The sequence below is a fragment of the Monodon monoceros genome, unplaced genomic scaffold (assembly GCF_005190385.1).
Source record: "Monodon monoceros isolate NGI ecotype Baffin Bay Population unplaced genomic scaffold, NGI_Narwhal_1 Super_Scaffold_15, whole genome shotgun sequence".
Classification (NCBI taxonomy): Eukaryota; Metazoa; Chordata; class Mammalia; order Artiodactyla; family Monodontidae; genus Monodon; species Monodon monoceros.
Genome location: NW_021703771.1, coordinates 40,177,410 through 40,205,076, shown reverse-complemented (window position 1 = coordinate 40,205,076; position 27,667 = coordinate 40,177,410). Strand labels below are relative to the sequence as shown.

Genomic DNA, 27,667 nt, shown 5'->3' with positions numbered 1-27,667 from the left:
GCTATTGGTGGCCTTCAATGTAGTAATGCAGGGTTTAGCACTGACCTGTAATGGATTCATAAGTGTGTTAATTATGAAGGCTTTCCTCTGGTTCTGAGAGTGGACTGTGCACAGAATATGCTTTTCTTTTTCTTTCTTTTTTTATTTTTTTGCTAGGTTTTAGAGAGGTTTCAGGGCTACAGAAAATTTCTCTGGTAGAAGCTGTTGAACCTTAGGAGTTGTCTTTTATTCAGCAACTCAAAAAGCCTTTACTGGAGCATGAACTGCTAATGAAAGGCAGAATTAAAAAAAAAAAAAAAGACATGGCTCATCATTATCTTCCTACCTTCTATTATTGTAGAAATAATTCTATTGATCTACTCCACTAAGTTTTACCACTGTCAGTAACAAAGACTTAATTTCTAACAACACCGGATGAATAATAGACGCACAGCCAATTTATCCTGGGATGTTAAAGCCTGAAAGATAATGAAACCACTTCTCTTTAACATAGGATTTGAAACAGGCTACATAGAAATTGTTGTATTACATTACAGCTTGGTGGTCAACAGGATACAGACCTTTGTGTTTAAAGGGGTGTTTCTCTGTTTTAAAGATAGACTGTGAGTTTAGTTTTGATTTTAATTTCCTATCAATGAAACCTTAAGCTATCTCCTTTTCATATTTAATTTCACTGTTAAAAAAAAGCTTAGGGGTGAAAGACCCTTGTGAAACAACACCCTTTTGCTTTTAAAGCAGAGTTAGGCAAAATGAAGGATTTGATTGTTCATATAGATGCCCAATGCTGACTAGCTCCCCCTTTATGCTGAAACTGAATGCTGGAATACCACTGTGTGACTTGCAAACTATTTTCATTATTGTCCACAAAACTTGGGAAGGCTCTAATCTAATGTAATAAATATACAAAATCAAAATTTCCTTAAAACTTCACCAGTGTTGCCTTTAAGAGCTTCAAGAAAGACACATGAGATGTATTTTAAGGTTACTCTCAGTGCATTCTGTGAGGCTGCAGCAAAAGTGAGAGGATTTGTTCTGAAATAATTATGCTACACCATTATCTAATTTTGTGTGAAGGAAATGTATAGTTGGACAATGACCACTTTACTTTCTTATATCTCTGTGTTCGAAACTGATAAAATTCTATACATTTCTGGGAGCATGATCTAAAGTAAAGAAAGAGGTCCATCTCAGTCTTGGGTGATAAGGAGAAGCAGAGAAAGACCTAGAAAAGGGTTCTCTTTTTGCACTTAGAATTTTACATTCAGAAGATGTAGAATCAAACTTTTTCATTGTCAATGTATCTGATCTTTTGTGTTTTACTGATTGGTACTGTTTTCACTTTGAAGTATAAAGATGGGGGTTTGGGAGAGCCACCATCTGCATTCTTAGGGTCTATGAAGGTCTAAATCAGGCTCTACCTTGAATTCATACCAGTGTCTTCTGCCCAAAAACCATCAATAACTCCTCATTTCCCATTAACTGAAAACCTAACTATTCAGCTAGCTTCTTTCCAAACCTGCCCAGGACCTTCCCATCTCTAGGACATGGCAAATTAGTACGAGAAAAGGTCCAGAGGCAGGAAAGCAGAGTGGTGTTTGGGGTATAGCCATTCGGGGTTCCTGGCTGGAATGTGGGGTGCCTGAAGGTTGGGTCCATTTTTACGAAGTCCAGCATTGCAGGGTTCTTCATACACTCATTTTACTGAGCTCCTCTCCATGCCAGAGACTGGTTACAGCAGGGAGGCAAAAATGAATAATTCACCATGCATGTCCCCATCCCTGCATCTACTGTGGGACTTAAGACTGGTAAACAAGCACTGCAGAGACAGTTAAGTGCTATGATACCTGATGGGCCAAAGTTATGGCAATAATGGGAATTTGTTTCCTGGTTTTTACATATTATTTTCCCACATTAAAGGCCAACGATGTGGGGGAATAGTATGTAAACCCACAAAGACATTAAAAGAAGAACTGCAGTTATTAAAAACCCATTCCAGTGACCTCATACTTTGCGGTTGAAGCAGCTAAGGGTAAGCTACACACCCGCAATATTAGCAAGACACAGAAACTCATCCCCACTCTTTGTCATCCAGTTTTTTCTTTTCTCCTGGAGGCCCTTTGTGGCGGGAACTATTTCTCCTTCGTTCTCTCCTAGCAACAGCAACATTCTTTCAGACAGCATTTGTCTACCTCTCAGCAATCCTCTAAGTCACGGGGTGGGGGGGTGGGGGGGGTGGGGGGGGTGGGGGGCGGGATAGTAGTTCCTGGCCTTCTCCTCCCCTCTGGGAGAGAGCTGCTCTCTGGAAATTCTCAGCAGGCTTCTGCACTGTGAACATTCCTGAAGGAAGTGTGGGGAGATGTGTTATTTGTATCTGATTGATGATGCAAACTCATAGTCGAGTGATCAAGGCTGTGGCTGTTCTGAGGGGCAGGTGAAAAGGTGATGGAGCTGGCCCAGTATGAAGAGCATGCTTTAAAGAGAAAGTGTAAAAGTGAGCAAGCAAACACAATAAGAAAGGTACGGGAGAAGAGTGGTGTGGGTTATGGCACACCAAACCCATAGGAATCAGAAATAAAAGGAAGAAAGGACATAGTTTAGAATACTGCAGGTCAAAGTGGGAAGGAAAAGACTCGCTAGTTAAATTGGATCAAGGTGCTTTCCCAGAAACAATGGAAACCTTAGGAAGATATACCCTGGCATGTGTTGATTCTGAAAGAAAAAGACTGTGGGCTGGGTGGTAACACCAGAAACAGAGGCGTGGTTTTCATTTCCCCTCTTATGCCAGTCAAGACCCAGTCTCAAACCCCAAACAATCCAACCTAAAGGCAAAAGGAATATAATCTAGAGCAAAACTAAAACAAACGTCCTTTCTGACTTACAGTGAGTGACAATAACACATTACACATGACAGCACTTACTGTGGGCCAGGCACATTAAGTTCTTTAAATACATTAACTCATTTAATCATCACAACAACCCAATGAGGAAGTTACTAGTATTATCTCTATTTTATAGATGAGGAAACTGGAGCACAGAGAAGTAAAGTAACTTGTGCAGGACTACACTGCTAGTGAGTAGTTTCAGAGAAGCCAAGCTTAGACTAGGGTCTTCTGCTTCATCTGATCTTTTGACTTTGTTTCCTTTACCTGCCTTCTTGAGTCCATCTCTGTTTAACTCTCTGGGGTCCTTTAGTGAGCTGAAGGGCATTGTATCTCAGCGAGGGCTTTGCAGATTTCCAGGTGCTACTGCCTTACTTTGAGTAAGCAAGGAGCAGCTCTGCCCATACAATATTCCTGTGGGTGACCCCAGCTCCTTCCCCTTTCATTCCAGATCTCTGAGAAATTCCCAGAGCAGATAAGGGAAGGAAATTCTCCTCTCGTACTCCCTTCACCTTCCTGTCAGGTGTCATAGGGAAGAATAGAGTAGCTGCCAAGGGAGACCCTGAACTTTTGAATATGAGGCCCCCTTGTTAACTTCTGAAAGTTTGTTAGTAACTGTACTTAGAGGATTGAAGGAGAACATTTGCACCCATGGATACATGGACACCTTGTAATAACTGCTTCCTACATTCTGCAACCCCTTTATCCCCCTCAACCATCAACATGGCTGGGGCCCATGTCAAGGCTTCTAAAAGTTTGGTCACAGACCTTCTGAAACTTGTTAAATGAAAGATTTTGGGGACTCACCTCTGACTTAATCTCTGGAGGTGGGGCTTGTGAACCAGCATTTTCAATAACTCCCAGGTGGTTCTCACACACACTTAAGTATGAGAGCCTCTCCATTATGATCTAAAAATAGTATAGTTCTTCTGCTCTCTCTAGGGCTAGAGCAGTGATGTGATGAAAGAGCAAAATGGCTTTTGATCCCAGGATTTTTAATATATTCACAAGCTAAGTTGAAATGACAGAGCCCTGAGATGTTTGCCTTTGGACATGCTGTGCTTCACTTTATCCTGTCAGTTCCCTGGTGATCTTTTCTGACCTTAAAAGGTTTCTTAAGCCCTTGACTTTGGGAAAGTTTCAACCAGGAATGTTTGTGACTTCAAAGTGATCTGTAGTGGGGAGATTATTTCTGGCATGTGTCTTAATAAGATGAGTTGAGGGTGAGGGAGGGGAAATGCTCCGTAGGTGGTCCTGGTCCTATGAAAGAGGCAATTTTTTTTTTTTTTTTTGCAGTACGCGGGCCTCTCACTGTTGTGGCCTCTCCTGTTGCGGAGCACAGGCTCCGGACACGCAGGCTCAGCGGCCATGGCTCACGGGCCCAGGCGCTCCGTGGCATGTGGGATCTTCCCGGACCGGGGCACAAACCCGTGTCCCCTGCATCGGCAGGCAGACTCTCAACCACTGCGCCACCAGGGAAGCCCAAGAGGCAATGTTTTGATCGTTCTTAACCTAAGCTGCTTTATTGTCATAAAATCCAGGAATGTCTCATCATGAGAGTTGATGTCTATAAATAAACCTGTCTAACAATGCTTCAGATATGTTTTCAGAATACAGGAAAGTGTGTGTGTGTGTGTGTGTGTGTGTATGATGTGTCTTCCTTTGATGAAACTTTGATGAAACTTCCTTTCCAGGCCTAGAGCTATCAGCCCTCATAATTTTCACCCATTCCATGTACTGCTCTCCCCACACCCACATCTTTCTTTTTTCCCAGGGGCTTATGTGAAGCATTCCCTGATTCTTCCCAAGTTCCTTGAGAAGAAAGGAACCAGGTTGGAAATATTACCTGTGAGCCATCCAGCACGGGTTTGAGCATGATTCTTTATTGGTTAGGGTGGATGAGCACCAGGATCTGCTGGAAGAAATGTGTTATCTTGGGTCTGATTTCAGCGGGGTTGGGTGTGATGTCTGCTGTTTGTCAACACTTCTAGAGGTCTGATTGAGGCCCTATCCACAAAAGGCATTGCAGGGTTGCAGAGGTGAGTAAGACCCCATCCCATGCTTGAGAAACAGACTGTGTAGAAGAAGGATAAAGCAAGTCCACAAATGCTTGAGTAAGACAAACACCAAGAATGAGAGAACACAGCATTAGGGGATTCAAAAGGGGCAGGAAAGAGCTCTTTCCCAAGCAGGCCGGGGGAATGGAGATATCCTCCAAGCATTTTCCAGACTAGCCCAAAGCTGGCTTTATTAGGTTGTAGACTAGGCAGTGGTGTGATTTTAGGGAGGGCTCCCAGCCCCAAATAGCAGTTCCAGTGTCTGTCATTCTATTATAACTTTGTTCTTCTAGGTCTTGAAAGCTTTCATCTTGATGAGTTCTTCCTTTAACATGGATGCTTCTGATGGGGACTTAAGTCGTGTTGAAGTCATCTTAATATTTAGCTGCATCCTTAGGGTGGGGAGGAGGAAACTAATTGACAGTTCAGTGAACACAATCCCATCTAAGATGCAGCTTGAGATGGGCATTGGAGGGGAAATCAAGTTGGTTCAAGTGTAGTGAGAGAAGTAGGAGGGAACTAAAAATAAACTGATTAGTTCATCTTAGAGGCTGGCTCAAGCTATCCTTTGAGGTTTCCCACTGATAACAAAGGAGTATTTGATGGGCTTTAAATGGGATTAATACAGTCTTTTTTGATGGACTGAAAAATTAATAATAGCTCTTCACATCGAAAGACTTTCAGTTTTGCTTTAACTTATCAATTCTGCCCTTAAAAATTTAACATAATTATTAATACAGATTTGATTCACTCTTCAGTTCAACAATTATTCATTGAGCACATACTACATGCCAGGTACAGTTCAAGGAACTGAGATTATAGCAATAATCAAAGCAAAGTCCCTGACTTCATGGAGTTTACGTTCTAGTTGGAAGAGACAGGTAATAAAAAAGCATGGTGTTATCAAATCTCATGGGCAGTTTTCAGCCCACATTTTATTAGACCTCTCAGTCTTTTACTTCTAGAAATACTTTCTTCACTTGGTTTCTGGGACACCACATTCTTACTTTTCTGCCTATCTATCTACAAATCCTTTGTTGGATCCACCTCATCTTCTTGACCTTAAACTGATCAACCCCAGAGCTAAGCCTTCAAATATTACTTCCCTCACTCCCAACATCAATATGCTGATGATCCAAATTTATATTTCCAGGCTTCACTGCACCCCTGAATTCCAGTCTTTTAAATTCAACTGCCTACTTGACATCTCCACTTGGATGGTTTCCCAAACTTAACATGACCACAAAAATCAAACCCTTAATTTTTCACCCAAATGACTCTTACTTGAGCCTTTCCCTTCTCAGTTAATGGCAACTTAATTCTTCTAGTTACTGAGGAAAAACCTTGGAATCATCCTTGACTTCTTTCTTTTTCTCAGTCTACCTCTGATTCATCAGATTTAGCTACAAAGATGTCTATCACAGCATTGTTTATAAAACGAAAACTTGACAATGATCTAATCATTCAACAGTGAAAGATCTGTTAAATTGTGGTATATGCAGCCATTAAAAATGATGTTGTAGGTTAATAGGTTAATGTTTAGTGACATTTTAATTATGGAACATTTCAAACATACTCAATAGTAGAGAGCTGTGAATCCCCATCACCCAGCTACAACAATTATCAGCTCACAGCTGTTCTTGCTTCATTTATACCCCCGCTTATCTCCCACCTCCCCACTGGATTGTTTTTAAGCAAATCCCAGACATCATATTATGTAATATATGATAAATTATGTATTTAAATATGATTTAAATATTATATAATTATATATTAAATAATATACTTTATTATTTAATATGTAAATTATATAGCATTATGTTACAAAAGCAGATTATAAAGAAATACACATGATACGAGTTCACTTTTGTTTTATATATATATATATATATATATGAATAGGAACAAAATATAGCTCTATTTGAATTGTGGTATTATGAATGATTGTTGATATCTTCTTTTGCTTGTGTATATTTTCCACAATGAACAGATACTACATGGAGAAAAGAGAATGGGGTTTAGGGGAAGATATTAATGACAGCTCCATTCCTTTCTAAGTTTGATAACTTTAATTCAGTTTGGATACTTCACATTGTGAAACAGAAATAACCACCTAGTAGAGGTGAGGATCCTAGTCTGTCAGCTTCTGTTCTCTCTCTGGACAGCCTCTAATTAAAAGTTGGTACATTAACATCCATGGCTAGGACTTTCTTGGTGGTCTAGTGGTTGACTCCACGCTCCCAATGCAGGGGGCATGGGTTCGATCCCTGGTCAGGGAACTACATGGTGTGGCCAAAAATAAAAATAAACAAAAATTTTAAAAAACCCCACAAAGTAAAAACAAACAAACAAACAAAATGTCTTCAGAAATAGCCAGTTATCCTCTAGGAGGCAAAATTATCCCTGATTGAGAACCACTGCACTACAGCATGTGTGCAAGTTGAAATGTATGGTGTCTAGGAGATTAGTAGTAAAAATTTTCGGTTTCACTCCTTTTGTTGGCTGAAACCTTAAGGAGGATGTAATTTGTGATCTGATGAAAGCTGCTTTTGTGGTTTACTCAACTGCACATTTAACCAACCTACGACTCAGTGGTTAATGATTATCTGCATTTTGGAAACATCCAGAAATGACTGAGACAAGTTCAAGTCTATAAGAAAAGCAAAGGTCGTGAATGAAAGATTGCTTGTCAGCTCTCACAGTGATCAGTTAGATTTTCCTCTATCAACTGACCCATTTCCTGATTCATTACCATTGACAACACATGGAAATACGCATGCAAGTTAAAAATAGGAGATTCCTTCCTAGAAAATTAATGATGCTACATACATATAAACAGGTTCCTTTTTATTAATAATAAACAGATAGAGACATTTGCAAATGGTAAGGAAAAAGGGCCTTTAAATATTACATTTTATTTGGATTTTCCCCTGCATAATGGAAATATTAGAGAACCACAGAAATGAGATAAGGGAAAACATGAGGTCATCTTGCCTCTTGCCCATTCTCAAGAGCTACACTGTTCTGTGTTCCCCTCCTCCACCCCCAGTTCAGAGTCTCATTTTAATAATATAGGATACTCCTCATGTTTCTCCCCTGGAGAGGAACTCAACAGATGAGCAGAGGGTATAATTTAGTGGTATCATAATCTTCAAAAGATGACTTCTTTAGTTAGTGGCACTATGTTGGTTGCATAGAAATTAAAACTTCTAGCAAAGTCTGCATCAGACATTGGTGATCCACAATCACCACAAGCACAATACACATCATATCTTCAAAAGCTTCACACAGTTATTTAATAGAGTGCGTTTGTGGGATCTTGACTTTTAGTGGTTGTTTCTTGCAGCTGTTGGGTACTCCTAATCCAGAGAATACTGTGTAAGATAAATATCTTAAGGATATACAAATACCCTTCTACTTTCTTATGTTTACCTACCTTGGAATGCTTAAATTTTGTTTTTCATAACATCCAGGATTTTTTTAATGGTAAATGATAAAAACAGTTACTATTAATTGAATAACTTCTATAACCATGCATTATTTAGGTACTGAACATAAAATGTTTTATGCAATCTTGTCATTCTACCAGATATACAAGTCTATTTACACGTGAGAAAACTGAGGCTCATAGAGGTTGTCAAAAGTCTCACAGCTTCTGAAAGGCAGGGTCCTGATTCAGCACACAGTTCAAGTGTAACACCACAGCTCATGCTGTTTAAACAGTCACAGAATACGAGGTTTTCTCTGAGAGTTTGTGTCAGGAAAAATGTACTTGCTTGGATTCTTTAAAACAGAGCCCATCTATTGTGCAATAGCCAGAGGGCTACATCTATGAAAAAACCAAAAATCATAATGAAACACTCAGAAGTCTGAGGACCTAGCGTGCCCAGGGAGTGGACTAGATCAGGTTGAGAAGTTTTGTTGCATGTAGAGAAATAGCCCAAGTGCTCTGTGAGTGACAAAGATTAAATCACATCTTTCTTAAGCCAAGGAGATTTTAGAAAGGCGGACTCTATGGGAAATTCCCAAAATTCAAATGGGGGTGGGGTTTCCGTATTTGTTCTCTGCTGTCCTTGCTATAGGCTGTCATGGGGAGAGGGTTGTTCGGCAGGGGTAATCTAACATGAAAGCATGGAAAATGCAAGCGTAGAGTATGAAAAAAACGTAGCCCCAGCTAAAGAAAGCAAACTCAAACCCAAACCCAAACCTCAAACGGGTGGTGGGAAAGAATTTTACTAGCAATTGAAAACGGAACAGCCAACACTGGACTTCAGGCTGTGAGCGTTCAGGCTGATTAATTGAGGTCAAGGTGGTGATGGAAATACCAGCTGGGGAGCATTTTGCCGAAAGATAAATTTGTCCCTGTTTTTCTCTGCAAGACAGCAGGGAGGTGTGTGTTTGGAGCTAAATTAATTTGATTTACATCATGCCATGGTAACTTCTGTTCTCTCTCCCTGCTGTCAGATATCTTAGCTGGCTTCCCCGCCCCTCCCCTTCCTTCACCTCCTACACAAATTTTCATAACACGAGGAGAAAGCACGGGTTGGCTTCGGGCAGAATTTAGAAATGGAATAACTTTAATTTGATTATTCTGCATCCAGCGCTATTGTCTCCTCCCCCTTTCCCTTCTTTCTTGAGGGAGAGAAGTTGTAAACCTGAGCATAAGTGTGATGTATTTTTATAATGTGCTTAATGGCGCAAACTGCTTGACAATCAGAACTTGTTCCTTGTAGCAAAACCTGTCAGCTCACCTATCCTCCTCCTGTGTTTCTTCAACAACACTAATACTAGAAAATGAAGTTATGGCCTAGGATCTCGTTAGGACTTTTTTTTTTCGTGCTTTTTCTGGCTATGTAGCTTTCAGGCTCCGGGGGCCGGGCTGGGGGTCGCCTCCTCCGGGACCCCCAAGGTGGGGCTGGGCCCGGAGTCTGGCTTAGCCGAGCCGCCTGCGTGCCGCCTGCCGTCGCCTGCGCCGCCGGGACCCCTCCTGGCCCGTCGTCCCTCTACCCTGCCAGCCGGGCGCTCTCGACCGGGCTGGATAAGGTTACGCCGAGGCTTCCTTGGACGGAGGAAAGGAGGCGGGTCCGAGCCCGCGCCCCAGCCCGCGGGGGAGTCGCCACAGTTGGCAGCTCGGCCCGAGGGGCCACATCCGGGCTGCGGGTCGGCGCGTGCGGGCGGCGGAGCGCAGCCCCGGGCCCGGCCCGCCATGGCGTGGGAGAGGCTACCGGGAAGGGGCTGCGGTGCCCTGCACCGCTGTCTGCTCGGCGCTGCTCTGCTGCTCGGCCTGCGGCTCTGCACGGAGCTGCGGCGCGCCGGGGCCCAGCCCCCGGCCCGCAGCGGCCTGCCGGGCCCGGACCCCCGGCCGCCCGAGCCGCCCCTACCGCCCGCGCCGGCCCAGCGGCGGGGTGCCAGCCGGAGGCAGGTGACGTACGTGCGCAGCGGGCGCCGAGCGCCGCCGGGGGGCGGCGGGAGCGGGACGCAGGAGCCGGGCTGCTGCCCTCCGCGCGGGCGTCCCCGCCGTAAGGTCAGTTGCAAAAGATACAGTCTTGGGCCTTAGACCCAGATCCCCCTCCCGGTCCTCGCTACAGAGCCCTTATTCAATATTCAGTATTTGCTGAGCGCCCACTGTGTGCCAGGCCCCCTGCTATGCGGGCATCCAGGAGGGAAGGACCAAGCCCTGCTCTCAAGGAGCTTATCTTTTGGGGAGGGAGGGCGTGAGCGATTTACAAGGCCAAGAAAAGAAAGGAGTTGTGGTTTTGTTGATGTTTTGTGCCCCTCCCCGTTTTCTCCTTGAGGCCTGGACAAAGCTGGGTGGGTATCCACTGTGAATTGCTTTTCCATTCTACCTTCATCGCGGTGATGAAGATACACTTAGTCGAAATTTCCTTGAATTCCACCGCAGACTTTGGCAGGTTGTTGGGCGTGGGGTGAGAAGTCGAGCCCCCAGCACCACTTAATGGGAAGTTAATTGGAACTTGGAGGACTGTAGTAATAACCCGGCTTTTTCTTACAACACCAACAGTGTTGGTCTCACTCCCTCATTAACTTCTTGGCTCACACATTAAGTCGTTATCTTACTCAATTTTAACCTCTGATTGTTAAGCCTCTGGCCTCCTATCCACCTCTTGGAGCTCCATAATTTACTTGGTATTTGGGAGTGAAAAGATTAAGAACTGCAGGTATGAGCTTGCCTGGTCTTTATACCCATCAACGCTAACAACGTCCTTTGCCTTGCTTTCCCTCTTTTCTTTTAAACATCCCCCCTGCATCCCTCCAGCTTCCCCACCACCCCACTATTGGGAAGAAAGAGAAACTCTTCCTTGGACTCTGCTGCTTTCTTTAACTTCTACCTTACTTTTCAATATCATGTCCACCAATTTCTACTACTGTTTTCCTTTCCCTCACTTCCTCTCCAAGCCTTGCCCTCTGTCTTTCCACACCACTGCTGTCCCTGTCTAGGCCATCAGTGTTATCTTCCTGGATAAACTCATATATATATATATATATATATATATATATATATATCTGAAATGTCATTTCCTATGTAAAGTCCTAATTTGCTTTTCTAGAAGAATGTAGTCACTTCTTCATGCTCCTAACGCACTTTCCATGATACCATGTTTTGTTAAAGGCTTTTCAACACTCTTTTGCCAAGGGCTTACCAGGTCCCCAGTGCTGCATCAGGTGCTGGGGACACAATATGAGTGAGCTCAGAGTCTAGTGGGGGAGGCACACAGCACAGACATCCAGTACTGTGACCATTGCTATACTTAAGGTCCTGAACTCTGCCTGGGGAGTCAAGAAAGGCTAACCCGGAGGGGACCTTTGACCTAGGATTTGATATTTCTTAGGAGTTCAGGTTTTTTTGTCCCTCTGGATGTCCTCAAATGTTCCATCCTTGGCACCTTCAATATCCCACCTTGCACTTGCCCTTTCACATCTGCTCTCAGCCTCCGTTGTTTCTGTTTCACCTGTTCAAGAATCATTCTTAAATGATTAGTCTCAGTCTCCACTTCAGATAACAGAATCGATAACTGGAGCCTGTCCTACAAGTGGAAAGGTTTGAAATGCATAGACTCAGAGGGCTACTGGAGAGCAAATTCAAATCCACCTCCTTTAGGAGGCTGCTCTAGTGATTCCTGCAGGAGATAGTGTTGGCTTAGATAGGACGGTTGAAGTGGAGGTGTGAGAAGTGGTCCAATATTGGATATATTTTGCAGGAAGATGAGAAAGGAGTAGGTTTTTTTGTTTGTTTGTTTAGTTTTGTGTTTTCGGTGGAGTGGATGGAAATCAGGAGTTTTGTTTTAAACATCTTGAATTTGAGATATCCTTTGGACATTCATGTGGAAATGTCAAATAGGCAGTTGGACATATGAGTCTGGAGGTGGAGGAAATGTCCAGGCTGAAGATAGAGGTGTGGGAGTCATCAGTGTACAAGTGGTCCTTTTAAAGCCATGAGACTGCAGGAGATCATCTGGGCAGTGAGGGTGGCTAACAAAGACAGAGATCTGAGTCTGAGCCCTGGGGCTCAGTTTTATTAAAATTAAATTAAAAAAAAGAAATATTCATATGGCTGATTCACTTCACTGTACAGTAGAAAGTAACACAACATTGTAAAACAACTATACTCCTCCCCCCCAAAAAATGAAATATTTGCATCGAACCTTACATGTTGTAAGCATTCAATAATGGTAGCTTTAATTTTCACTAATCTGTCCCAAGTCTTTAGCCTCAGCCATTTGCTAAATGTCATTTGTTATAACCTATTTATATTCCTTTGGTTTACACTGATTCTTTTACCCCCATCCTTCTTTCCTATGATTCATGCCCTTTCCACCCTTGAACATTCAGGTCAAGGATCGTGGCCTGGAAACCTTTACTCATCATTCCTACTTCCTTGCTTATCTTTGCCAGTTTGGGAGACAACAGAAGTGCATTCTGATTTGTGAGTTGCTTTGTACGTGTTTTGACCTAATAATCTATTTCAGATTGAATGTTTTGTCTGCACAGTTGTTTGTGATGGAAAGGATCACATTTCCCAAAGTGACCCTTAGTAAATGCTTACTCCCAAGACACCAATAAGTAAAACAAATAAGAATCATCTTATTTCAACCTATTACGTATAACTCTAAGTGTCTTTGGTTAAAAATATATAAGAAAGAATTGAGTGAAAATAGCAATTAAAAATTACTATTTTTAAAGTATTGTTTTAGTTTTTAGCCTCTTAAAGAAAAAGAATTCCCTGGATTTTCTTTTCCCTAGCTACTTAGTTATTTATTTTCTTATTTTCAAGGTATACATTCTAAGGTTCCCAAATTCCTAGATAGTAGAAATCTTGAATTTATTTCATTTTTCCATTATTTCACAGTTGAATTAAAATGTTCCTCAAAACTGGAAAGACCAGTTATCTAATCTGTTCTCCCACTTCTGGGAACAGAGTGCAATGTCCCTTATCTCTTGGGGAACAAGTCTTGTTCCTTTTTAGCCTCCCATCAAGACAAGGTGTAATATAAACTGAATGCACAGTTAAGTAATTGATATAATTAAAGTTTGGAAGCTATGTGTTAAACTCCTTGGATCCTATTTTATTTAAATTTTGTTTGTTGAGGATAATGATAAATAATGTTATTTAGGTTCTTGGTTACTTTGCCGTAGGCACCTACCAGATTGGCGAAGGAGAAAAAGTTCCATTCTATTTTGAGGATGGCTTTCTGGGTGGATGAGAACCTGTATGGAATAATTGGGTTGCTGAGTGTTTCTTGTCAACGTGCTTCCTTTGCAGGTGTTAGAGGCTCAAAAATTTAGCAATTATATTGCCACTTTAATCATAGCTTATGCTTCTCTCAAAGAAAATAATCTATTATAGAAAAGAGAAGTGAAGTGTAGTTTCGGTATAATTCTTTTCCTCTTTTCTCATCCCCTTCTTTCACCAAGCTAAGAAAGAAAGAAATAGCTCTAAACAGTGAATCCTCTTTCACATCAGGGGTTCTAATCTTACAGCATTATGAATTGAGGACAAATGAGACATGATGGATAAATAGTGTCTTATGTGATTAGGACTCCCCTGGAACACATATATTTTTGTATATTACAGAGGCTTTAAGCCTACAAATACCACTATAATTCTATTTCATTCCTTTCCTTTCTCTCTATTTTCTGTCTGTGTTTCTTTATGGTTTTTCTTTCTTAAACAGACGTTTACTATGATTACATGGGTAAAGTTATTCTAGGGGGCGTTAATAGAGGACTAATGATGGTCTTCATGATTTATGCTTTTTTCTACAATCTTGGGTAGATGTTTCTTTTACACATTGGCAATCCACCTAAAAGACAGCAGCAAAATATATGTCTCATATGCACAGGAGAAGTACTGTTGACAAAATAATCAGTGGTCTGTCTAAGAAAGAAATGGAAAATTTTATTTGAGTCAAACTGAGGATTATAACCCAGGAGACAGTCTCTCAGAGAGCTCTGAGAACTGTTCCAAAGAGGTAAAGGGAGAGGCCAGTATATAAGTGATTTTAGAGAAGGGCTAAGTGCAATCAAGCACACAACTTGGTGGAGGGTTACTATTATTCGTAAGGAACAGATATCTTAGTTAATGGTTTTAGTGCTTTTCTAAGTATGGGAAGATGAAAGAAACTGTGTTCATGAATTTTCTCCTGAAAATATCTATCTGAAGGCCTATTCTGCCGGTTTTCTCAGAGCACAGTGCCTCATCCTGATTTTGCCCAGAATTCCTTTCTCAGGGTGTATTGTAGGTCAATGACTGCAGTGGCTAATAACTTGATTCTTGTAGAACTAGATGGTGGGCAACATTCTTTATTTTACAATCCCCTCCCTTTTGGTCTTAATTTTGACCTAAGTTTGGGAGGCATTTCATGATCAATTTGTCTCACAGCACTAGGAATGCGCATTCCCAGGTTAGTCAGGGATTTCATTGATAGGCTATTCAACATGCTTTTACTAGAGTAGACCCTGTTAACAATAGTCAAAAGCCTCTGGACCACTTGTCTTACTAGTCTGTTATAGTCTAGGAAATGCTTGCCTGTTGTTGCTTTTTCTTATATCTAGAGTTACACTATTACAATCTGTGATCTTACAGGACTATATATTTGGTCATTCGTTTCAAGTTGCCTAATCATCATTCATTTTATTGGAGGCTCCATCACACATTTGGCAGTACAAGAAACAATTATCTTTGTAAAATAGGCAGACTACAAGTAATATAGCTAGTAACATTAGTAAGGTCCTAAGTAAGTATTTAAGCTAAGAATTTACATTAGTTGAGGCCCAATATCTCCCCAGGTCATCTGACCCAGTCTGTTCTGTACCAGTTGCTATCTTTTAGGGAAATGATCTGTTAACATTGTACATAAAGTTCACCAAAAAGTCTGCATGTATAAGGTGAGTGGTGGGTCATCGTGACCTTTTACAGGATTGAGAAAGGAAGTTTAACTTCTAAGGAATTACATGGCTGGCTCCAGAAGAAGAAAAATTGATCTTTATGGTTAAGCGGGTATTTCTGCCATTGGGGTGGTCTGGTTAATGCATAATGCAGATGCCCAGTGCATGCTGGAAGGAAGGGAGGAGGTCCAAACAGGCAGAGAAAAGAATCTTATGTTTAAATTTTTCTCGTATTGCCTTAAAATATGAATTTTGTTTCATTAGTATTCATACAGGAGACAAGCTTCCTGAAGAAATTTTCTTCTCTCTTATCGGATGTATTTTGCTTGACATTTAATATGTTGGGTAGAAAAGTGACTTCTGAGTCACAGGCCTACAGAACCCAGCAATGTGCTGGCTTGGTTTGTTAGTTACAGATCCTTTGGAACAATGTGTCAGGGGAAAAAAAGTGCTGTTTCCTCTTCTCCTGAAAAACCATATGGCAAAAGTTAGTCTTTCTTCGTCACTTCTTGTTATCCTCTTAGTTTTCTAATTCCATGATTGTCATCAAGAAGAAGGAGGAAAAATGGCATAGTATGCCCCTTGATATATCCAACTGCCTTAAACATTATTCTTCTTTACAAAATACTTGAAGGTAGGTTTGAATTGCTTGTAAAATATGGCCCAGCAGTAGTTTCCAGCTACTTAGGTTTCTGCTGTATCCCTACACTTCTGTCCTTCAAGAACAACATTCATTAATCCTCTCACATTGTCCTCAGGAGGCAAAGCATTTTCATTTTAAACAGTCGTTGAGGGTAATTGAATGTGCTCCAGCAATATGTGGGTGTGAAAGAGCAGTTGCTTAGTTTTGCAAAGAAAAGCAGGTTCTGATGAAAACTTTGATGCGCTGTAGGTGGAGAATAGGCTTCTGCACTCCTTCCAAACCCCGCAGTTCCTCAGAGAGCATTCTGTGGGCAAAGAAACTGCTAATGGAGGCCCCACTGTTTTCAACAATCGGTGGTGGAGATTTTAGGTTTTTTTGTGTGCAATTTGTCCAGTTCATTTTCTCCAAGGAACAGAAAGCCTTACTGGTTTTCTCGAATTGGATTTCATTTTTGGTCTGTGAAGAGAATCAGAGCTGTGTTAAACTGGAGACTGTTAAGAGTGGTAGACATTTGATTTTTTTCCATCTGTGTTATGACACCTTTGGAGTCCTTATAAGGAGTTTGGCTCTTTATTCTGTGATTCATAGAAAGTAACGGGTGCCTGCTTCATTTACCATGAGATGCTAGTGTTGATAAGCTTCTCTAAAAGCAGCCCCTGAGTCCTCTTAGATACCTCACATCAATCCCATTAATGACCTGTAGAGTTTTCTGCTAAAACAGGGTGGGAAAATTTGCTGTCCAAGAAGCATTTTTATTCTGCTCGAATGATTGAAACAAAATTGAGTTTTAGCCTTCTAGTCTAGGACCACATGTAATTTAAACTAATAGCAAGGTGGCTTGTTAGTTTATGGCTCAGGGAGGTAAATTGGACCCGTGAAGAATTTTGTTTGAGCCACACAGTGTTTTTAAGCATCTAAACGTAAATATCTTCAGATATGACATATAGTGTCCAGTGGAGTCCAGTTCAGCACTGTCTCCCTTTATATTATCTATCTGATCTGTGAAGGCATTTGAAGTTTCAACCTCTGAGCCAGATGTCAAAATTTGCAATTGTCCAGATGAGTGGATAAAAAAGATGTGGAACATATATTCAATGGAATATTACTCAGCCATAAAAAGAAATGAAAGTGAGTTATTTGCAGTGAGGTGGATGGACCTAGAGACTGTCATATAGAGTGAAGTAAGTCAGCAGGAGAAAAACAAATACCATATGCTAACACGTATATATGGAATCTAAAAAAAAAAAAAAAGGTTCTGAAGAACCTAGGGGCAGGACAGGAATAAAGACGCAGACATAGAGAATGGACTTGAGCACACGGGGAGGGGAAGGGTAAGCTGGGACGAAGTGAGAGAGTGGCATGGACATATATACACTACCGAACGTAAAATAGATAGCTACTGGGAAGTAGCCACATAGCACAGGGAGATCAGCTCGGTGCTTTGTGACCACCTAGAGGGTTGGGATAGGGAGGGTGGGAGGGAGATGCAAGAGGGAGGAGATATGGGGATATATGTATATGTATAGCTGATTCACCTTGTTATAAAGCAGAAACTAACACACCATTGTAAAGCAATTATATTCCAATAAAGATGTAAAAAAATAAATTAAAACTATTATTAAAAAAAAATTGCAATTGTTTTTCCTAAAAAGTGACAAGCGAGGTTAATGCTGCTAAGCTCAATGGTAGCATGGCACATAAATACTTAAATACACAGAAGCTGAAGGTCCTTTTAAGTCATTCCTAGTCAAGAGAGTTGAGTTACCTAAGGCTAGAGTTGGCTATTGGGGAGAGTAAGATTATAGGGGAGTGTACTTAGTTAATACAATATTCTTTTGGTTATAAACAAGAAAGATGGACTCTGGCCTAGCTTAAGCAAAAAAAAAAAAAAAGAATTAAATAAATGTATTGAAACTTCGGAATTTACCACTGAATTGGAGGAAGAGTTAAATGATCATGCTGTTGAGGAGAGAAAGAGTAGGTTACTCTAGAATTCCCAGCTTTCCTTGGGCTTCTCCCTCCAGGGCCACCACAATAAGACTCACCTCCCTCAACTCCTGGGCTTGGTCTCTTAGATACTCACCTTGGGTCAGCCAGCACTAACCACAGGCCACAAATAGCCCAGCAACCCCTGTCCCTGTGCAGGGAGCCATTTTTAGAGAAAGGAGAGACTTTCTGAGCACCTGGAAATAGAGTGTAGGTCTTTTTTAAAAAAAATAATCTCGGAGCTTAGCCTCTGTGCCTCTGTGTGTGTATTTCTTTATTGGTTAACTGTTTCTCTATTTAAAACTGTTAAAGATAACCTTACTTCCAAGTAGCACTCAGCACTAAGTTGGCACCTTGTGCATACTTCTGATTTTTTATTCAGTTTGGTATATATACACAAGATCTATACTTAGGCAATATATATATTTTTGGCCGTGCCACGTGGCGTGTGGGATCTTAGTTCCCCAACCAGGGATCAAACCGGCGCCCCCTGCATTGTAAGCAGAGTCTTAACCACTGGACCACCAGGGAAGTCCCTTCTTTTGAAGTAAAACGTTATTTGTGAGGACTTTTGTGGAGAAGGTAAATATAATCAGTATTTATCCCGTGATCCCCATTAGGGTTCTCAAACCAAAGTTATTAGAGTTTTATGTTCTTTGATTTTTTGTCTGTCAGTTCAGAAAGTTACTTTGCAAAAAAGATCTGAAAAATTCTTCAGAGCATCTGAATATTTATAGCCCTTTTTGCAACTGGTTGGTTTGGGATTCTTTAACATATGATTACTTCTGTATCAGGACTCTCTAGGTTGCAAGTGACAGAACCCAACTGAAACTAGTAAAAACGGATTCATCGGAAGGGTACTAGGGTAGAACTGAAGAAAGAGCTGCAGAAACCAGGACAGCTCTCGGAGCTTGATTATGGACTAAAATGAGTATTGAGTACGTTAGTTATCCGTATTACCCATTACCAAAGGTGTAATGGGTATTTATCATTCTTTTTTGGCCACACCTTCGGATTCCCTTCCTGTGTTTGAGGAATTCTCCACCTTTCTAAGAAAAAGGTAAAAAATAAATTTCCTTGGCCCTAAAGGGCATTCTTGTGACCTGGGCTTTACCATTCACATACACCTGCATGAGAGTTTGGATTGTACTTCAGAGATTTGAAGAAGCAAGCTTCAGCACAAGGATCACAGAGCTCCAGGTTCTAGCAGAGGCATCCAGTGCCTAGGGTGGTGAAATGAGCCATGGTGTCAGTGCCCAGTGGTGGGGTAGTGCGGTCTACACTGGTGTCCACGGTGCTGTTCCTCCTGCCCTTGAGATTCTGTAAGCTAATAAATCTTTAATTAATTCCTTTTCTACTTAACTAGCCAGAGTGGTTTCTGTTGTTTACAACCAAGAACCTTGGCAGATCAATAAATTAGAGTTGGCAGTTTGGAAGCTTACAGCTGTAGCTTTCCCTCTTCAATTTTGCTTGCTCTATTTAATTCAGATTTTGGAACATGATGATTGGGGTCCAAGTGAACTATGGGCTAAGGGACCTTTCCTTGACAAGATAATAACATTTAGCACCAGATACTAAATCATACAAATCTGCTGACTTATCACTAGAAACACCAAGCCCTTTTTCACGGCACCATTTGTCTAGGGTATCGGGCAGGGGAGGCCAGCTTATGCTGTGATCACAAACAACCCTTAAATCTCAGGGCTCTTACCAACAAAGGTTTGTCTTGCTTATGCTGCGTATCCATTGCTGGTTGGCAGGAGTGGGGTGCTGCTCTATGCTGTCTTCATCCTCTCTCTGGACCCCAGTCTGGAACATTGCCTGTCACCTCGGCAGAGCAGTGAGTGCTCTAGAGAGTCTTGCGTGGCATTGTTAAATGCCCTGGCCAGAAGCCAGATAGAACACTCCTGCTCACAATCCAATGAATAGAGCTGTTTGCTGGGCCTTACCCAGTGCAGGAGGCCAGAGGTCTGCCATGTGCTCAGAAGTCAGAGACAGGAACTGTTTGGTGAGCAGCACTTACGGTCACCACACTATGGTAACATTTCAGTCATCCGTATCTAAATGGACATCGTCTAGGTCATGTTTCATGCTTGTCATTTCCAGTGCCTCACTGAATCTGCACATTTGGCAGTATTGAATAAAGCATGCGAGGCTCTTTTCAGGGGATGTAGATCTAAAATGAAGCAGACATCTGAATTTAGCAGAACAGTGAAATAAAACAAGACGCGATTTACATCTTATAAACAGTGCTGTGGCATGTCCTGGAGTTTGTTAAGTACAGTGATTCTCGTTGATGTGTTTATGTTAATTCTTTGTGCAGAGCAATGATGGGATGATGGTCTGCAGTTCTGTGGAGAAAAAGGGCAAGTTATTTGAATAAATAAAGCCATGAGTGTAAATGAACCGAAGGCCTCTGGTGAGATGAATCAAACTCCATGTTTAAATGCATCTTCATGGCGATCGCTTACTCATTTTTAGTTAGAGCAAGCTGAAAGACTTCCAAGCTTGTTTTCAGAATCTGGCCACAAATCAGAGGCAGTATTCATGTTGTATCGTGTTTGCTATTGCGCACAATGACGACAGTATTTTTAGTTTATTTTCCATCTACTTTGAGTGCAGCACAACAAATCAATTTAAAATCCTAATTAGGGCTTCCCTGGTGGTGCAGTAGTTGAGAGTCCGCCTGCCGATGCAGGGGACGCGGGTTCGTGACCCGGTCTGGGAAGATCCCATATGCTGCGGAGCGGCTGGGCCCGTGAGCCATGGCCGCTGGGCCTGCGCATCCAGAGCCTGTGCTCCGCAACGGGAGAGGTCACGGCAGTGAGAGGCCCGCGTACAGCAAAAAAAAAAAAAAAAAAAAACCCTAATTAACAAAACACATGCCCATTGAGTGCAGAGGGATTCAGTCACATATGGAAGCAGGCCTCTTCTTTCAGCAATTTTTGGGGTAGAATATAGAGAAGCCAAGTAACGCATGAGATCCTAGGAGACTTATTTACTTGTATTTGGAAATGTCATGAAAACACTTCATTATGATGCATCCTCACCTCTAAGATGGGCTCGTAATTTTACACTTGAGGTCAGAAGTTTAAATTCTGCTCCCCTACCTACTGGTTGTGGACAAGTGGCATACCCTGTCTGAACTTTAGTTTACTCCTCTGTAAAAATGTAGTAGTACTTAACTCATGAAGGTTAAAGGAGAGTGAGTAGGTGAAAACACCTGGCCTATGGAAATAGTCCTGTAAATGAAGATTGTCTCTGTTCAGCCTCGTATTGCTGGCTGTGACACTAGCCCCTGAATCTCAAAAAGGCATAGGCACGTGTGTCTGTGTGGTGTAAAGCACAATATTCATTGGAATTTTTAATACTTCTTTTATTATTCTTGAAATTTAAAGCATATATAATATGCTGAGCCATCAGAGGTGCTGGAATATTTTTAATCTTAAATAAAAGCTAAAGGAAATATTAAATTTTTGTTAGCATTTTTATTATAAACTTATTCCTCATGTAACTCATTTATTATAAAATTGTTAAGACTTACTTTTTCATATAAGTTTGTGATTTTTTTCTCTTAAATCCAATTACAAATATCTTTTACAACATTCCTCTGTTAAATAATTTTGGTCCATGTTAGGGTTGACTGTATAAAATGTGTTTCCAAGCTTTCAAAATACAATTTTCACTCAAAAGAATGTTTACAAATCTCCTATTAACTGCCACTTACTGTAACTCTGCTGCTTCTTTAGTTCAGGAGGGGCCACTGGAGTAATTGTGGGTGAAAGAGCTAATTGCTAAACTGTTTTTCTGGTTCTGTCTTCCACATTTTAGTCTAATAATTAAGTGCATATTATTCTACTTGGTACTTTGTATGCATTTTATTATTTTTATTTATTTATTTATTTATTTATTTGCGGTACGTGGGCCTCTCACTGTTGTGGCCTCTCCCATTGCGGAGCACAGGCTCCAGACACACAGGCTCAGCGGCCATGGCTCACGGGCCCAGCCGCTCCGCGGCATGTGGGATCTTCCCGGACCGGGGCACGAACCCGCGTCCCCTGCATCGGCAGGCGGACTCTCAACCACTGCGCCACCAGGGAAGCCCAATGCTAGTGTTCTTTCACTCAATTCTCACAAAAAATCTGCAAGGTAGGAATTGTCCTTATTTTTCAGATGAGGGAGCTGAGGCTAGAGACATTAATAAATGTGAGTAAGACATAACTAAAAGGGATGGGATGAAGGTTTAAACTCACAATTCGTGACTTTCAATTTGCCCAATGAAATGGGCAGCTAACAACCGTCTCACGTCAAATAGATCATTTACCAGCTGAAAATTAAAATCTTCATGTAAACAAAAGACACCACAGAGTTAAAAGGCAAGTCATAGGCTGGGAGAGGATATCTGCAATGCATATCACAAATAAAGGATTAATATTTCAAAGTTTAAAAAAACCCAACAAAACAATAAGAAAAAAAGATAAACAACTGAACAGTAAAACAAACAGGGCATTAACTAGGAGTTAACAGAAGAGGGAACCTGGAAGACATATATATATAACACATACATAACTATCAAATAACAATATAATATAATATAATTATAATATGGAAAGAGAGAGTGTGAGTGCAGAGAGATGATAAATCCTACCAATAAGCAGAATAAGCAAATCAAAACACAGTGGGATTATTTTCACCCCCAGTCATATTGGAACAGTGCAAAATGTCTGATAAAACAAAGATTGATAAGAATGTCGAGGAAAAGGAACTCCTTACTAAACTACTTTATCCAAAGTAGCTCCCTATCCCAGTTGTTCTTCTAATACCTTCTCTTATTATCTCTATGGCATTCCCACTCTCTGATATTTTTTCCTTCTCTAATTCTTGTTTGCAGTCTCATCTCCTATGAAGATAGGGGGCTCATCTGTTCTGCTCACCACTCTATCCCCAGAGACTATGATAGCATCAGCACAAAGCAGGTGCTTAGTAAATAGGGCTAAAAAACGGTTATTTCAGTCCGCTGGGGTACTAGACCAATGTGTTTGAGGAACATTTGGATCTTTCAAGAGCTTTTCTAAAGCCCCCTCCAGATCTCTAATTTCTGAGTCAGGGTTTTACACCCCAGACTCTTGGAACAGAGCTCCCAGTCTTGACTTTGCTTCAGACAACAGTGACTATACTACAGAGATTTGAAGCCACATCCAGCCTGTACCTGTTTTTGTATGGCCCATGAGTAAAGAATGGTTTTTATAGATAAACATTTGCAGTTGACTTGATGTTAGGAAACACTGACTTTGAACCCCAATGAGCAAAATACTATCCAAAAGTAATATAGTATATCTATGTTACAAAACATTCTGCACAATTTTTATTATATGTTGAATTTTATCAATAAAAATGTAGAAATTTATCTTCTCTCTTATTATGTAAGAATCTACTTAATATCCTTGATTTTGCCTCTTGGCTCGCAAGGTCTAAAATATTTACTATCTGACTCTTTACAGAAAACATTTGCCAACCCCTGCTGTGGAAATAGCCTCAGGGCAACCTACATTTGCCTCAGTCGAGTCCACGAGACTCTTGTGCTAGAGTTTTGCCATCCTCAACATGAGAAGAATGGTCCTAGGCTTCCAACAGGGATACTGAGAATATGTTTTGGTCCTCTGTAACCATTCATGGGAATGTCATCATAGTTATCCAAGGTCTTTGTTTTCAGACCACTGCCATGCAGTGAATGTTAAAATGGTTTAAATCCTGGTGTTTGCTTACTACTGCCTGTTACCCACCTTTTCTAACACACATGTAGATTTGTTGAGATTATATTGTGACAGTCAGCTGACCATATTTTTTCCAGCTTCTGGGTTCACTCTTTGTTTAATACTTAAAATGGTTTGAGCCGTGTGCTGTGAGAGGTCCAGTACCTTTCCTCCCCTCAATGTTCTGATAATATCTGGGGCTTACATTTTCTGATCACTCTCCTAGCTCAGTGTTTTGCCTCTGGCCACTGCTGTCTCCTCTCTGTTCTGCTCTGCCCACTTCTTTTATCCCCCAGAATGATGCAGGCATTAGTGAAGGTCTCAGGGTAATAGAGATATCTGTGAAGTTCCAAACAAATTCAACTTAAAATTGATTAAAGATTTCTTTCCCATTGGGAATTTCTTACTGGCTGTCTTTTCTTCTTAGGCTCCTATACCATTGATCCTGCCTTCTCTTATCTACACATCAATCCCTTTCTTCCATTTTTCAAGCCTTCAGACCATCTTTTCCCATCCTATTCTCTTGAACTTACAGCAAACAAATCCCAAATGCATGTCATTTTCTTACTCAGGCAGTTTAGTTTTCTCCTCTCCTTCCAGGCCTGGCATAGAGATGAATTATACCACTCTGGCAGGAAAGCAGAATTGGTTGCAATCAGTGTTTGTGTTTAAAAATCATGTTTCCTGGGCTTCCCTGGTGGCGCAGTGGTTGAGAGTCCACCTGCCGATGCAGGGGACACGAGTTCGTGCCCCAGTCCAGGAAGATCCCACATGCCGCGGAGTGGCTGGGCCCGTGAGCCATGGCCGCTGAGCCTGCGCGTCCCGAGCCTGTGCTCCACAATGAGAGAGGCCACAACAGTGAGAGGCCCGCATACCGCAAAACAACAGCAACAACAACAACAAAAATCATGTTTCCTACATCCTCTCTACTATTAGACAGTCTGTATAATGTGCTCAGCACAGTGCCTTGGATGTATGTAGTAAGCACTCATTACCTGTTGATTGTGTCAGCTTAGGTCCAGTGCTGGTCCCCTCATCCTGGCTGTGGCTACTGCTGTTTTGTGATATAGGGGAAACATATTACTAGTGACATTTTGGGAACAGTAATATGTTGCTTCATGCAGAACTTCCTTTTTCCTTCATACGTGTCTTCATTACTTCCTTTGGCTTTTGGGATCCCTGGTGAACTATATTTCCTTCTGTCTGCCATGGACATTAGTTTAGATAGAGGGTTCTAACATGAACTTTAGGGTTCAAGAGTGCCCAGAAATGGCACACCTAGGAACGTACCCAAGAGAATTGAAAACATGTTTGCACAAAACTTGTATGAATAGTATAAATGAATGTTTACAGCAGCACTATTCATAATAGCCATAAGTTGGAAGCAACCCAGATTTCCATTAAATGATGAATACATTCACAAAATGTGGTATATCTGTATGATGGAATATTATTCACCTATAAAAAGCATGAAGTCCTGATACATGCTATGATGTGGATGAACCTTGAAAACATGATAAGTGAGAGAAAATAGTCACAAAAGGCCACATGTTGCATCACTCCATTTTAATGAAATAACCAGAATAGGCCAATCTATAGAGACAGGAGTAGATTAGTGTTTGCTAAGGGGCTGGGGGAAGAGGGGAATGTGAAATGGCTGCTACTGGAAATTGTTTTTTTTTTGCGGTGATGAAAATATTATGGAATTAGTGGTGATGGTTGCCTAATCCGTGTATATATTTAAAAGCCACTTAATTGTTCACTTAAAAATGGTAAATTTTAGGATGTGTGAATTATATCTCAGTTAAAAAAAATTCTCAGAAGCCCATGGAATGAATGGCAGGTGTGAAACCACATGCTTTGCTCTGTCTGGATAAAGGTAAATTAACTGTGAGAGAGCCCTGGGACCCCAGCCTGATGGTGCTCACTAATTGGCATGGGTGTGCTCAACAGAAGGGCAGAGTCCACATGCTTGCTTCTCTAGGAAGTACCTGGCTTGGCCTCTCAGGAGTGGTCACTTGGCTCCTGGTGAACTGCATGGTGCTCACTCTCCCATCAGCTCCCCAGGCGTGGCAGAGCATTGCAGAATCAGACACAAGCAGCCGTACATTAGGAATCCAGGAGCCGGCTGTTTGCCAGATAAGGGGGAAGCTGAAGCTGCCATCACTGTGAGCTTGCTGGCCTCCTAGTGCATCAGTTTTTTTGTGCAGAGCTCTGACCCAGAGCACCGGGGGTTTGTCAAAAGAGGTGGCCGAGCACGGGTCAGCCCACTGCACCTCTTCTAGGAGTGAGTTCTTCTGCTTAGGACTTCAGTTACCTTGGCTCTTTCTTTTTCTCACTTTTACCCACAGGACCCTTGTCACCTCATTCATAATGACTTGTGTGCAGGGAGCATCTTATACATTTTGGAGGGCATTTGTGTTAAAGGGAACAGCAGTTATACCAATACCTTGCTTTTATACAACTCTCCCCACCTTCCAAAGGCTTGCTCTGATGTTACCCCAAGTGGCTCTCATAGTAGCTTTATAAGTGAGATGGCTGTTATTTCCATTCCACCAAGAAAGAATCTGTTTAAATAATTAGTTCAAGGTAAATAGAGATTATAACCCAAGTTGGCTGAGGTCATATTTAGTATTGTTTCTACTATATACTATGGCTACCTCCATGCTGAAGTCTGGATCTCAGAAAAATAGTTGACTATTGTAGATGTTAAGTTTGATACAAAGACTTCTTAGATATTTTCCAAGTCAAATAATGTATTTTAACCTTTTTTTTTTTCTTTTTGCGGTACACGGGCCTCTCACTGTTGTGGCCTCTCCCGTTGCGGAGCACAGGCTCCGGACACGCAGGCTCAGCGGCCATGGCTCTCGGGCCCAGCTGCTCCGCGGCATGTGGGATCTTCCCGGACCCGGGCATGAACCCATGTCCCCTGCATCGGCAGGCGGACTCTCAACCACCACGCCACCAGGGGAGCCCCAAATAATGTATTTTAAAGCTTACTTTTAGCTATTTTATCAGGTTGGAATTTTCAAGCATGCCTTACATTACTTAAGAACAAATTTGAACTGATTATATAATTATGATAGGTAATGTTCTTTTAAATAGTGAATATTCATTTTGTACAGAAATAGTAAAAAATGGCTTATTTAACTGCTGTGCACTTAGAGGACATTAACCTCAATCAGGAGCACACAGCTCCTGAGTTTTGAAACTGAGTTTTGAAACTGAAGTGCTTGAATTTCTTTGGGTACCCTGGATACAGAGAATTGTTTTGGAAAATCTGAGTGCCTAGGCCTTCCTCCTGGACAGAGAACGTTCTTACTTATAAAAGCAAACCACCAGCACAGATCGGAGCCTGTTTAACACATACAACATTGTATCCTTCCTTGTTATGAGTACTATCTCTATGTATAATTTGTTATTTTAAAAATATAGGCAAGCCAGGATGCTGATAATTAAAATAAAGGCACATATGTTTGGTCAAGTCATTAACCTAATAGGAAAAACAGAGCAAAAGTTCTCTTAAGGTTTTAAAAAAAGTTTCAATAACAAAACCATACAAGAGTGGGAGAGGACTTCCCTGGTGGCGCAGTGGTTGAGAGTCCGCCTGCTGATGCAGGGGACACGGGTTCGTGCCCGGTCCAGGAAGATCCCACATGCCGTGGAGCGGCTAGGCCTGTGAGCCTGCGCGTCTGGAGCCTGTGCTCCACAACGGGAGAGGCCGCAACAGTGAGAGGCCCGCATACCGAAAAAAAAAAAAAAAAAAAAAAGAGTGGGAGAAGTGGAGTAAGGGAAATTGGAAATTTGATTTTCTGTGTCTTTTATTGGAGGAGTTCTTAGATTATAGTTATTTTGAAGCCAAAAATTTTCAATTTAAAAATAGAAGTGAAGAAATAGGAACAGATTGGAGTTTGGAGGAAAAAAAATTAGAGCAAAAAAGAG

General features: G+C 41.4%; 1 protein-coding gene across 1 annotated transcript in view; it reads left to right on the top strand.

Annotated features, from left to right (window-relative positions):
- Positions 1-9,730: 9,730 nt before the first annotated feature.
- Positions 9,731-27,667, top strand: part of METTL24 (methyltransferase like 24) — a 111,456-nt gene continuing 93,519 nt past the window's right edge. The window contains 2 exon segments of the mRNA XM_029223298.1: positions 9,731-9,763; positions 9,765-10,460. Of these exon segments, the coding sequence (XP_029079131.1) occupies positions 9,731-9,763; positions 9,765-10,460 (729 nt within the window).